Here is a 13,852-nt window from a genome sequence, read left to right as displayed (position 1 = left end):
TTCAAACATAAACGCTTGTTTTAATAAAAATTAATTTTTTTAGAGCTTGAAGAAAAAGATGAAACAGGCACTGTGAATATATTCACCCCTGTCAGGGGCAACGAGGTTTGCTTTACTCCTGTAGAGTTTATTGTTTTGTTAGAGAAAAGGGTGTATCCCCTTTTTTCCAACCATTGTCTCTTTAAGATTGCAAAAATGTGGAGCAAACCCTATTTTGTAGTACACACTTAACACCAACACAAACGTAACAGAGCACCTTCGTGGAAAAGTTTTAGGGTCATGCACTTTAAATTAGCTTGAAATACATTTCAGAATGTTTTTTGCAGTCGTTTACCACATTTTACAACTTTTTGGGCATACTTTTTTGCGTTTCGTTAAAATTCAGTTCTTAAATCGGACTTCCTGGCTTAAAGAGGCCCTGGGGCAGTTTGCCCCATTTTGTCTCCCTCTCGGCGGCCCTGTTCATATTCCACGCATCTCTTTTTAAAGGGGCCTGTTTGTATATGTTGACCTCCTCTAATTCTGAACTGTGAAATTGAGTCTACATGAATGTGAGGAGTTTTCTCACTCAAGGATTTTATTCATATTAAATTTTTTCCGGGGTTTTACAAACTCACTTTTAAGGGGCTCACCGGGAAATTTCCCGTTGTCCCGCCTAGCCACAATTCCCCTGCAAGAGGTCACTTAGAAAGAGAACCTTTACGTAATTTTCGAGAATCATACTTTTATTTATTTCTTCCTAGTATGACGTTGAAAACGGGCTTTGGGAAGATGAAGACACCCGAACATTCTACGAGAACCTGAAAGACCTGAAATCGTTTGTCCCGCAGGTGAGCTTTCATGGATCTGTTTGCATTTTTGTCCAAGTTTATATTTTATACCTTTACCCGTTTGAAATTCGATATTTCTATGTTTAAAAGACAAATATTTCTTTAGAGATATGAAATTCAATTAACAATGGAGGTAACGATAGAGTATAGTAATGATAAACGTTTTTGACACGATATTTGGCTTTCTCTCCCTAAAAGCAAAACTGTAACGGAATCGGATTAAATTAGCCATTATTCGATGCACAAGAATGTGGTGATTCCAAACATATCAAATTATTCGCAAATATAGTTAAATTATATTTTCCAATAATAAATTTGCTTAAAAGTGTGTACCACCTTCAAAAGATTGTACCCTTTCGTTTGAGGCAGCAAAATTTGACTTATATCAACAGGAAGTGCATCCTTAGCTATCAAAGTTTAACTCGATTTTTTCAAATTCCTGCTCCCTTTGAAATCATATCCTTAATCTTTCTACCCTCTAATAGATGTATTTGGCTATAGGAGACACACCAGAGCAAATGCAAGAATTTTGAGACACACTTCTTCTCCAACGTCTGTCCTGGCTGTGTGCAGTTTTTTGTCTTTTGATTTGTTTTGAAATTCCATTTTCAAAAGTTCTGTTAGTTTCAAGCATTGTATCATTGTGTGCCTTGAAGGGCCGGCTTATAGAATGCGAAGAAATAGAGAAATTGATGTTTTCATCCAGAAAACGTTTACCGTAACCTCAATCAGCAGTTTTGCTGTTAAGATTCGAAAATGCATGTTAACATTTAAAGTGCCAAAACTTTCTCGGAAGCTTCTCTGCTTCAACAATGAAACATTTTTGGAGAAACTAATATCAACACACCTTCATTGTGAAACTACTCAACGTATATTTTGGTATTTATTAGTTGGTTTTCAATCTTTATTTGATTTTAGTTTCTAAAAAAATGCTTCTCGTTTTAAAGATACTATTTAAAGAAAAGGAAACGAAGCCAAGCAAGGACAACAGAAAAGACCCAAAGAAGAAACGAAAATTAAGAAATGATCGTGAGTTTTATCCATTACGTTCAATTTGCATATTTCATTTACTCTATTGTACTTACCTTATTCACGCTCAATCTTTCATAACTTTGTATATATATATATATATATATATATATATATATATATATATATATATATATATATATATATATATATATATATATATATATATATATATATATATATATATATATATATATATATATATATATATATACAAACAAAACATAATTAAACTACGAAAACAACATATATTACGTCATTACCTATGCCATTCACCGAGGGAAAAGACACGCTGTCATCAAGTTCCCAATATCAACTGCATTCACATTTCTTTAACACCTTACAGCTAAACAGATCCAGAATAAAAAAACTAAAACAATAGCAAGAAAAATCAGAAGGGCAGTTGCTGCATCGGTGTTTTAATTGAATTGAATTAACGATGCAACGTAGTTATCTGAACCGCTTCTTCTTTTAAATAAACGACATTGTAGCTTCAAACATCATTCTGCTCGTCAAGATATTTAGATCAGCTTTTTCCTATAAGAGAAATTACACAAAGCATCTGAATTCATGTCTGTAATATCCAATTCTTGGACTTCTGCAAGCTGACGCAAGAGATTCATTGATTCGATTCATTCGTCAGACAAAATTGTGGGTAGTGCAGAAGAAAGTGTTGATTATCTTCGTCATCACGTTTATAAGTTAACTGAGATATGCAAATATTACCGCTGGTGGACTCTGATATTTTTGGTACACGGAACTTGAAGCCGTTTTTATCAAAGATAGGGGTCACGTATCTCATTTTATGTGCTGTTGACTGAGAAATGGCTTAAAATGTGTTTGCCAGGGTATCTGATAACATGATACCACAATAGATTTCTAAAATGATGACGTCCCAAAAATCCTATTTTAGAATGTCTAATTTTGGATCACATTACCTGGAAGAGCATAATGAAATATCTCTAAATGTACGAAATCAGCTAAATCTGTTCATAACTTCACGAACGAAGCCAAGATAACATCTTTCATTGGCCATGTCTCACCCAGTTATGAACATATTTGACTGATTTTCCGTAACCAGCGGTGTTTCATAGTGCCTTTTGAAATCATGTGATCAAAAGTAAAATATTCAAAAATGTATTTTGATGACGTCACACTTCAAAACTCTAAAGCTGTATGATGTAGGAGGACCTTAATTTATCTTGTCACCCTAACACAATTGTAGTCACGTATGTTTTCACAAAATTCCTCGTAGTTATCTACGAAAATCTCTAAAAGATTTCTACAGTAAATGCCTAAATGTCTGTCCAAACATTTCGACCCCTGGTCGAAGGTAATCGATGGTTCATTTACCATGCCAGCGAGCCGGCCTGAGTAGCTGAAGTTGACTATGGCATCCGAATGTTTAGATATCTCACGTTATGATACACTTAAACTTCTTCACTCCTTCAACTTCACTTCCCTTTTGTTTTACTAACTTTTTTGTTTTATTGATTTCCTTTCCTTTTTTCTTTCTTTAATACTTATCATTTGTTGCATTACAAAGCTGTTCTATTAAAGAATAGTTTTCGTTTTCAAAAGCTGTTCAATTTAATGCATTATCTCTTTAATAGCGTTAAACGAATTTCATTATGAAGTCAGGCAAGATTTTTAAAGAAGCCAAAAATATCAGCTAATTCCTTTTTTGGAAACTGGGGACCGATCCCTGATAAATCCTACTAGGATATCAGAGCTTCCTAAGGTTTCCTAAGAACCAAAGATGTTTGCTCACTCAAACCTGCTCACCCCAAAGACCATACACAAGAGAAATTAGCTGCATTTGGTACCAGTTCTGCTGCGAAAATTGGGCTCTCAAAGGCACCTATCTCTGTACTTGAATCTAATTTATACTTTGTTGATTGTAGTGTGTAGTGTGATAAAATAACATTTATTTTATCACATTTAAAATAACATTAGGTAACTTCACCCATTTATTGAGTTTAAAAAGCCATAATTAAACTTTTCCTTTTATAATTTATTCTTAAAAAAAACTAAATTATGAGCGTGTAAGTGTATATGGTTTTTTTAAACTCGATATAGGTGTACAGTTGCCTAAAAATAATCTTTCTTAAACACACGCGATATCAAATCATTACCTCAAAACACCAGTAGCCGAAAACAATTACATTTGATAGCTCAAAATAAGACGTTCATGTTACATTTTTGCGTCATTTAAAATTCCCTCCTTTAAGAGCTGGAGTTTTGTCCCTGGGCCTCCAAGAGACTACTTTAGTGGCTTTTTTTACTAAAAACCCAATATGAAATGTCGATGCTCTTACCTTGTACCTACCGTGTCGTACTCACTCATAACTGATCTGATTCTAAATGTAACACGACCTAAATATAGCTAAACGATCATTTAAACTAAACTAGCACTATTACCAGAGATGTTGGAAGGATTTTGAAGTTGGAGGTGCGCAGGGTGGAAGGGGCACAAAAAGAGGGCCAATTTCAAAGAGAGTACTTCTTAGAAAATAACATTTTTCAACTGTTGTGGGGAACGTGCCCCTGGTGCACTCTTGGCACCTATATCCCTGACTATTACAAGACAGGCCCTTAGGTTACTAGGTGAGTTTTCAAAGTTGAGACGGGGGTAAGCATTCACAAATTCCTTCTCTGTATGATTGTGTCGAGCAATCAATATAAAAGCTTGATTAAATGAAATTTAATCACGTTTAACATGTGACAGGGTACGCCTTTTAGGTGCCCCTTGGGCTTTTGTTTTTGGGCACAGATTGCACAATTGTTGAGTTTGTGTTTATTGTAGCAGTGCTCGAGTAAGCTTTACATTGTGTTTTTTATACGGCTAAAGCAACCAGCGTGCAAGTGTGCATTGGCTTTGGGTATATAAACTTTGTCTTAGCACAGTTTCATTCTCACACGTTGCACGACAACTTGAAGTTGGACTTTGGAGAGGAAAGGTTTTTCCTTTGCGACCCTGCCCACCCAACCCTTGTCTAGAAATTTTCAGGGGATTTTATTTACATGCACGTTGACTTTCTACTTATTTTCGTGCATTAGTTAATGGCCGTATGGCTTGCGACTTTTTGCATGAACAAGGTGCTGCTAGTCGGCGGAAAAAGGCCATTGTTCTTCTTCTCAACCCCCTCAAAAACGGTTGGGGTTTTATTTATGGCCGTCTTTGCGACTGGCGCACCGACAGCCCAAAACTAGATGGTTCAAATGATGAGAGAACACCACCTTCAGTCTTATGATTGACAATGGTAAAACATTCTGAGGACCATCCTACCCTTATTTGCTAATGGTTTTTGTTTAGTAACCTGGAACAAATATTAACGCTGTTTTTCCAGAAAAAGGGAACGGAATTTCAACTTAATGTTCTTGTAAATAATTTGGATAATACTTCTGTTAAGAATTACGTTCTATTTTCTGTTATATTTGACAAGATATCGCTGTTTTTCGAATCTTCATTGGCCCTAGACGCACCGAACATAATTTCAGAAAGAACTTCTGACACACTGAAAGGCATTGAGTCATTATATGCCCTGAGTGCCAAAATCCGCCGATGCATGATTTTCATGACTGCGATGCTATTGGTTGACCTGGAACTGGGCACATGAACGCTCCTCGTACTGATTAACAAATAAGCTTCCACCAAGTGCAAGTTGTCAACAACGAATGCAATATCACATGAAACAGCAGCGATCACGCCGAAACAAAATGGCCCCCTAAAGAGAAGGCCTATTTGCCATGACTCAATGCCTTTAATCTCTATTGTTCATAGAGAAAAGGGTTTAAGCTTGTTAGTAAACAAATGCTGATTTTCCAGTGCAGCCACCCCATCCAAATTGCCACTGAACCATATTCACTAATCCCTCAAAGTTCCTGTCGTCTTGCCCCAGAGCATTTTTCTGGTGCCACACAAAACCAAAATCGTTCTTTGTTTTAAACCCCATTAAATTAGCCTAACAGGAAACAACCACTTCACACACGAACTACAGCGCGCGCGAATTTCCAAACGCGGATTATATTTGTCAAACTTGAAAAAGGATTCTCGATTTTCCATTTTGACAAAGATAATGAGTTTTATGTCAGAAATTGGTGCGTCTAGGGCCAATGAGTTTTATGTCAGAAAACAGTGCGTCTAGGGTAGCCTTAGCCTGCGTGCAGACTCAAATTTTCCTACGTGAAATAGTCGAGTCTGCACGCAGGCTAGTCTAGGGCCATGGTACTTGGAAACCAGAAGCGGATTCTGGTACCTGAAGACACGAAACCCGCGGAAGTGAGAGGAACGTCGTACTGCTAACTATGCATGATGTCATCATGCGCACTAAAAAGACGGGGCACTACACTGAAGTAAACAAAGCACCACTCTCAGCCTTCGTAAAGCAAGTGTACCTGTCCAGAAGTGTAGCAACGTTGAAAATGAGGATTAAAATGAAGGGGAAACGACTAATTCTTATAATAGGCCTGTTTGTCTGCTTGACGACACTAGTTTTTTATGGAGGAACTTTTTACGGAAACAAGAAGCGATTGCATTCCACAGTGACAAGCGAACGGAAAACAAACGGACTTAAAAATGTCTCGAAAAATGTGGAACAGGTTGCTGATGAAGTCGCTCGCATTTCAAAGAAGCAAACCTCGAATGACTACCCTCACAAGGATACTAAAGTCATCCTTCTTTACTCCACATTTTTCTTTCAAAGACATTGGTCTTGGATGGTTGGAAAGCAAATGCGCGAGCACTTTAGTTTCTGTGATCGGTACAAAGATTGCCTTGTGACATATGACATGAGCTGGATAAATGATGCACATGCACTTTTGTTTCATGGAAGGGACTTAGAAATGGATTATAAAAGACAATACCAACCTGAACAGTTGAGACAAGTTCAAAACAAAATTTCAAAGAAGGATCAAAAATGGATATACCTAAGTCACGAGAACCCAAAGAATGATCCATCAATGTATGGCAAATATAATGGGATTTTTCACTGGCTTGCAACCTTTGATCGGAACTCCAACATCTTTATCCCTTACTCAAATTACATTGCAAAGAAGAACCCCCACAAAGTGACTCGAAATTATGCGAAAGAAAAAACTGGCCTAGTTGCATGGGCAGTCAGCAACTGTGGGCTGCTACGAGAGGACTATGCCCTCGAACTTCAAAAATATATTACTTTAACGGTGTATGGTTTGTGCAGTAAACGGTTCAAAAACCAAAGAAGCTGTGAACATTTTAATGATGCTTGCAACAAAGAACTCTCAACTTATAAATTCTACCTTGCATTTGAAAACGATTTTTGCCATGATTACGTCACCGAAAAATATTGGGAAAGAATCACTCAGGATGTTGTTCCAGTGGTAATGGGTGCAAATTATGAAAAAGGAGTTGCTATTCCAGGATCATACATAGATGCCAGTGAATTTGAATCAATCCAAAAACTAGCTGAGTATCTACTGTATCTTGACAAAAATGATGATGAGTATAACAAGTACTTTGCATACAAGGGGAAATTTGAGCTTGGGAATAGTAGCATTTATTGCCCAATTTGTGCAGCTCTACACGAGCAGAAACCTGGTGAATCTTCTACTGCTATTGATTTAGGAAAATTATTTAATTATGAAAAAAATTGTGGCATTTACAAACCAAAAACTGAGAAGCTGCGTAAACAAATAGAAGAGTCTCGAAAAAGTAGGCCTGCATAATAACTGGCAATGGTGCAAGAAACTGAATTAAATGATGCCACTCAGCTGAAGCTCTGAATTTCAAAATTTCTCCTGGAGGGTTAACATCAATAAGTAGCGGACAAGGGTGTGCCATTTTGAAATATAAAAACATACCCTTAATTTTACAAATTTTCCAGAATCCCTACCCCAAATCTTGATACACTTTGAAATGCATTCCCTAGATTTAATTCATATTTGCAAAAATCCAACAACTAAATCAAGTGAGTGAAGTACATATTACTTTTTGTTTGAAAGTGATATCTCAAAAATTTAAGGTCATGCTAAAAATTAATCTCAAAGTTTAAGACCATGTTTGATTTTGCTAAATTAGATGCCATTTTCTACTTGAAAAAGGGTACCCCAAAAACGGCACATCCCTTGCCCATGTATGTGGAAGTTATGATGATAAAATGGTGGTTTTACCTATCACATCACGATTTTACATAACTTTGAATTGCAGTGCTTCAAAAATGTGGAATTTATTTATGCTATTATATTGATTAATTTCTATACACTCATTTTTATAAGAAACAAAGGTCAACTTGTTCTAGTTTCTTAACTCTTTAGGATATTTCAATGCTCATTGCAAGCCTTTTTGTGAAGAGATTTTTTGCAAGGGCAACCAACTGCCTGGGTGGATCAGCTTACAAGGGCGATTATCTATCCAACAATATTTTTTTAATGAAGTCTTTCAGGACCTGAGGAATTAGGATATTATCTACCCCCAATTGCCTTACCTTTAATTTTCTAAAATACCCTTAACTTGTAACCAATATATTGATGCAATGATCTATAATTTCAACAATAAAGAAATGTTGTTTTATTTTCATTAGCAACTTGGCCTTTCACTCATGAATATTGCACATGTCAATAATCTGGGGAGGGGAATTGGGATGGCAATTGCGAGGCAACCAGTGACAAAGCGATCACCCATGTGAAACGAAAAGGCCTGGCCCATTGTTTCTTAGAAAGAGTTTCATAAATATGATGTCCTAAATTCTATCATTTTGGGTCCTGGTATTTTTTTGTGATGTAAAAATTTTTTATGGGAGGGGTTTTGCAGCTGCTAAATTGCTAGCATGTTTCTATGAGAAAAATGGGTGTAGTTGTCAAAATTTGCCTTGCTTACAATCAATACTATAATGGCATAAGGCAGTAAATTCATACAACATTATTGCATATTTCAATCTTTCAAAATTGTGGATTTATTTATAAATATTTATTGATTAATGTTGATAGTTGACCAAATTTGCCTTTCTGTGAACTAGTCCCTGGTAAATGCTACCAGGATATCATATCATAGCTTTCTTTTGTCGGCATCTCCATCATCATCACCATCATTTATCCAATTTATCTAAATGCATGAACTGAATAGCTATTTAAGATCCTGTTCTCTTTAACTTTTATATAAATGAAAACGAAAATCAATACTGCTAGTGACATTTGGAAACACATATGTGTAGTGTAACAATGAATCTGGCAAGAGTAAATACTTGCGTTTATACCTAAATTGTTGTGAGGATTTTATAATGTGTAAACCTGTAAACTGAAAGAGTGTGTGGGCTTTTAAATGGTTGACTAAATACCAATGGGCTCTTTGCAATTTCGTTAGTTGTCTCATTTGTATTTTCTGAATCTTTCACAACAGTATTTGTTTCTGATCCTTTGTATATTGAATCATAGATTTTGGTTGCACTCCATTTTTTTCTGTTGAAAGCTGTTTTTTCATTTATTTCCTTTGTATCTTATCCATTTCAGTTTAATTCAGTTATTTTTCTTTCTTAAATTGTGATCAAAATAGCAGTTTGTTCTTGATTAAACAGTATCTTGTGCGCTTTAGTAAAACTAAAGCGTCTGGAAAATTGTCTTAAAAACTGTCTGGAAAGATTGCATTTATTTCATTCAAGTTGAACTAACCACAACCAGTGACAACCAGCAAAAGTAAACAAAAGATGCGTGGCCCTTTTCAATGGAGTAAGACTCGTATGTACACCTGTAAAGGTATATATGCGCGAGGTTGTAGCTGGGAGGGGCACGGACTTGAGTATCATTAGAGATCATCAAAATAAGCAAATAAGCTAATTTCTACTTTGCTGATTGTAGCATGTACGGGTTCTTTCGAAAGCGTCAAGAGACACGTGCTTCGCTTGGCCACGTTTGACAAGAGCAAGCCTTGACGAGGCGAATGAGCCGTTGCTCTTACATTTCTATCATGTTTTAGTGCGGTTTCTAACTACTTTCCTTCACCACCTTTTAGGTGTTGTATGCCCTTTTCGGACGCGAACTGACGAAGTAATCGATTCATGATCATTTTTGGCATCGAGTATGATTGTCACCCGAGCGGAGAATTTACCACACCATCTTTTTTAGGTAGTTTTGGGCGTAGATTACGAATTTGAATGTTGATCAAGCGTTTGAGGGGGCGAAGCATGGGGTCAAACCTAAAAAATTAGGGGTAATAGATCTGTCAGACACTGATTGCTTGTGGTGATTTTAATGCCAGTTAAAACATAATATTACTTTAATTAGCTCTATATCAGTGAATTTGGTCATAACAGAACCGGTTCCTATCTTTGGGGGGCCTATGAGCTTTTAACATTTAATCTTGTCGGAAGAAAAAACTATAAAATTGCATTTTTCAAACATTTTTCAGGGAAAGTGCAACTTGAACGTATTTTAAATGAATCTGCTAGACTTGAAAAAAGCTCCACGCTTTATGCTGTTTTCCCATAAAGAAATAAAAATGAGCTAAAAGTTATTATTCTTCATCGTTTACTTCATCAATGAAATCAGTTTATGACGTCATTGGTCTTTACACCTTCTTAGGCCTACACTTTGTTATGCAGTGGCAAAGCGAAACAGAACCCCCCCCCCCCAATGGCAAAAAATCTCTTTGAAAAAGAGCATTTTCTGGCATTCAAAAGGGTTTGGAGCCCCAATTTTCCCTAGCGCAACAAATCCTGTCACCCTGATTACACTACTGGGAATTTGATAAAGTATACCATTAAGAAATGTTAAAAGTTCTGGAAGCATTAGAGATTGATGGAAAGGATTTACAACTGATAAGGAACTTATGTTGGGAACAGAGTGCAGCCATTAGAATTTAAGGAGAGACCAGCAAGTTGACAACTGTTATGAGAGGGGTAAGACAAGGACATGTGCTATCCCCACATCTTTTTAATCTATACAGAGAAGTCATTCTGAGGGAGATAGAGAATATGCCAGGTGTGAAGGTTGGTGGTGGCAATACTAACAACTTGAGATATACGGATCCCACTGTATAAATTGTGGCAAATGAAGCACCCCTTCAAAATATTCTGAATAAGGCTGTGTCAGAAAGTGAAAAGAAAGGTCTTCAAATTAATGTAAAAACACAGAATGTTTGGTTATATCAACGGTAAAACAAATGTTCCTTGTATATCAACGGCGTAACAATAAATAAGGTTTTGAATTACTTATCTAGGCAGCTTGATAACATTAGATGGAAAGAATTGGGATGGCAAAGAAGGCTTTCAACAAGACGAATGCTGTATTTAAAGTGTGTTAATATGTTATGTGTGGTCAGTTTTACTCTATGGGTGTGATGTGCGGACAATTAGCGAAACCACATTAAACAACAATAAACCACATCAGAAATAGAATGTGTGCTATTAAGGTCTTTAAATGCTTGAATGGCCTTTCTCCGCCTGACTTTATGACGTACTTTCAGAAAATTAAACATTGTAAAGCAACTCGTGGAAACGAACACAGCTTATTGCTTCCAAAAATGATATCTGAAGCAGAACAGAAAACGTTTGCCTTCTAGGGTGCGAAGATATTCAATAAAATCCCAAAGAAACACATAACATCAATTTTAAAGTTCAAGAGTTTCTGCAAGGATTTTAACTTTTATTTTTATTTAGACTTGTTTATTTTGTAAAACATATTGTAAACATATTTTTAAAACATACTTAGACTATTTTAAAACATTTTTATTGTAAAATTATATTAAATTGTTATTGCAAAATATTATAGGAACTCTAGGTTAGCAGGTCCTTGGTTGATAGCAGCAAATTATTTTGCTGAACAAGTTAACCTGTATAAATATGGTTTTATTATTATTATTATTAAAGTATAGAAGAAGTATTAAATCAATGGAAATGTGGTTCTTGAGAATAATCTTTAAATTACAATTTTACTGACAGTTTTACAATTTTGCTTTGAGTTTTTAATGAAAAACTGCCAGGTTTGCCAGATTGGCTTTTTTTAAGCCAAATTTTGCTATTTGGCTTTTTTTCGATTGGTTTGGCTTGCAAAATTTTCAATTGGCTTATTTCTTGATTTTGGCTTCTTTTTGGCTTTTTTCGCCCAAAGTAGTCAAATTTTTCTCAACATTTGTTTTGCATTTCCTACTTCAGACGAAATGAATGCCCTTTCTGACCTCATAAAGTCAGCGAGACAATAATAGGATTTCCAGCAGACGACTAATATAGACATCACATTAACTGCATATTTTCTAATTGAACTACACACATCATATGTTGTCTGTGACGTATGAGTGCATGACGTTTTCGGTAATGAAGGTAATCCATATCCATATTTGATTGTTTTGAATGTGAGGCACCCACTTATGAGGTTCGTTTTTTCAAAAATCATAACATAGAATAGTAACACCCTTTTTAATTGCATTTTTCCTGAATTAGAAAGCACAAGCACTCTATAAAAGGGCCGTTGATCAAAAATGTTATCTAAATCTAAATTCGAACATACCAGTGGATATCTTATTTACGCTACGGTACAATTTTCAAGAAAGGTTAAAATGAGTCTCAGCAAGCCATCTAAAGGTACAAAATGGAAAGGTCACTACGATGAATCTAGAAGGTTCAAGCCCGAATGGCAGAGGAAATATCCCTGGGTTAAAAAGGCAGTGGATGGATCTGAAATGGTTTATTGCTCTTTTTGCTGAGTAAACATCCAGCCTAGAGTCTCAAACCTCAAGCAACATGAAGAAACTTTAAAACATGTAAAGATTGCAAGTTCCGTTTCAAGCTGCCGAATATTTTTTGGTCAAAAACCAAAAGAAGGCGAGGAAACGAAGAAATTAGAAATTCAATTTGCTGTCGCCATAGCATGCAACAGTGCAGACAAACTGTGCCAGTCTGATAAAGAATGTTGTTTCACCAGCTTTACACGAAGATTTGTGCAAAGATATGACTGGCGGAAAGTTTTGTGTCATGATTGACTAGTTGACAGATGTTGCCTGCTTGAAGTACCTTTGCGTAGCAGTGAGATTTTATAGCAAGGTGGAGAAGAAGATTGTCACTGCCTTTGTTAGTTGATACCAGTCGTCAGTGCAACTGGAAAGGATTTGTTCGACGCCATGAAAGCTTGTGTGGAAGCTGCCGGGTTGAAGATGAATGACTGTGTTGGGTTTGGCAGCGACGGAGCATCAGCCATAGTTGGTGAGCATGACTCAGTTTGGTCCAGGGTCAGGACTGAATCGCCCAACTGCACCATAATGAAATGCATATGCCATTCCTTGGCCCTTTGCATCAAGCATACATTCGAGCAGATGCCATCCCATCTTGGCTTCCTTTTGAGTGAGATTCCGAAATGGTTTTCTAAGAGCACCTTGCGACGGGAAGCATACAAGAAGCTGTTTGACATCACCAATGAGAATAGTGAGCGTGCAAGCCTTCCCCACCCTTACCAGAAGTTCTCACAAACACGTTGGCTGGTGAGAGGGAAAGTCATTTTCAACATCTTAGTCAACTTGCAGGAGTTGAGAGCCTACTTCTCAATTGCAGAGCTTGAAGGGGATGCTAAAGTGCGTTACAAAGCCCGCTTGATTGCAGATATGCTACGAGATCCTATAAATCTCCTATACTTCCACTTCTTATCTCCGATTGTAGCCGAGTTTGAAAGGGTGAATGCATTTTTTCAAGCCACAGATATTGATCCTCATGGCATGATCAAGGAGCTAAATCTTTTCTTCGACAGTCTCAAGAGGCGTGTATCCGATGTAAATGAAGTCCAGCTGCCACTTGCGAAAGTAGATTTTGGTGCTAAATTTCTATTTGAAGCTGATGCACTGGTAGACAACAACAAAGAAAGACAATTCCATGTTATTAAAGGTTATGGAGGCCAGGGGGAGGTGCCATAAAATGCTTCTAGAAGCTACGAGCCAAGTTAGCAAATGATTTCCACCATCAAGGGATGTTTTTCAGGCTTTAAGCTATTTGCATCCATCAAGAGTGCTTAGTCAAATTGCTAGAGTGCCTCCTGCA

At 36.6% G+C, this 13,852-nt stretch overlaps 1 protein-coding gene across 1 annotated transcript in view; it reads left to right on the top strand.

The window, feature by feature from the left end:
• LOC135692794 (regulator of nonsense transcripts 2) overlaps positions 1-13,852 on the top strand; it is a 56,571-nt gene that overhangs the window by 12,461 nt on the left and 30,258 nt on the right. The window contains exons 16-18 of the mRNA XM_065211102.2: positions 44-105; positions 744-830; positions 1,778-1,859. Of these exons, the coding sequence (XP_065067174.2) occupies positions 44-105; positions 744-830; positions 1,778-1,859 (231 nt within the window). The remainder of the gene's footprint in view (positions 1-43; positions 106-743; positions 831-1,777; positions 1,860-13,852) is intronic.

Source organism: Rhopilema esculentum, chromosome 3, assembly GCF_057945365.1.
Source record: "Rhopilema esculentum isolate cy_ngs chromosome 3, ASM5794536v1, whole genome shotgun sequence".
Classification (NCBI taxonomy): Eukaryota; Metazoa; Cnidaria; class Scyphozoa; order Rhizostomeae; family Rhizostomatidae; genus Rhopilema; species Rhopilema esculentum.
The sequence above is the reverse complement of the archived record's forward strand: the minus strand, read 5'-3'. Positions and strand labels throughout refer to the sequence as shown.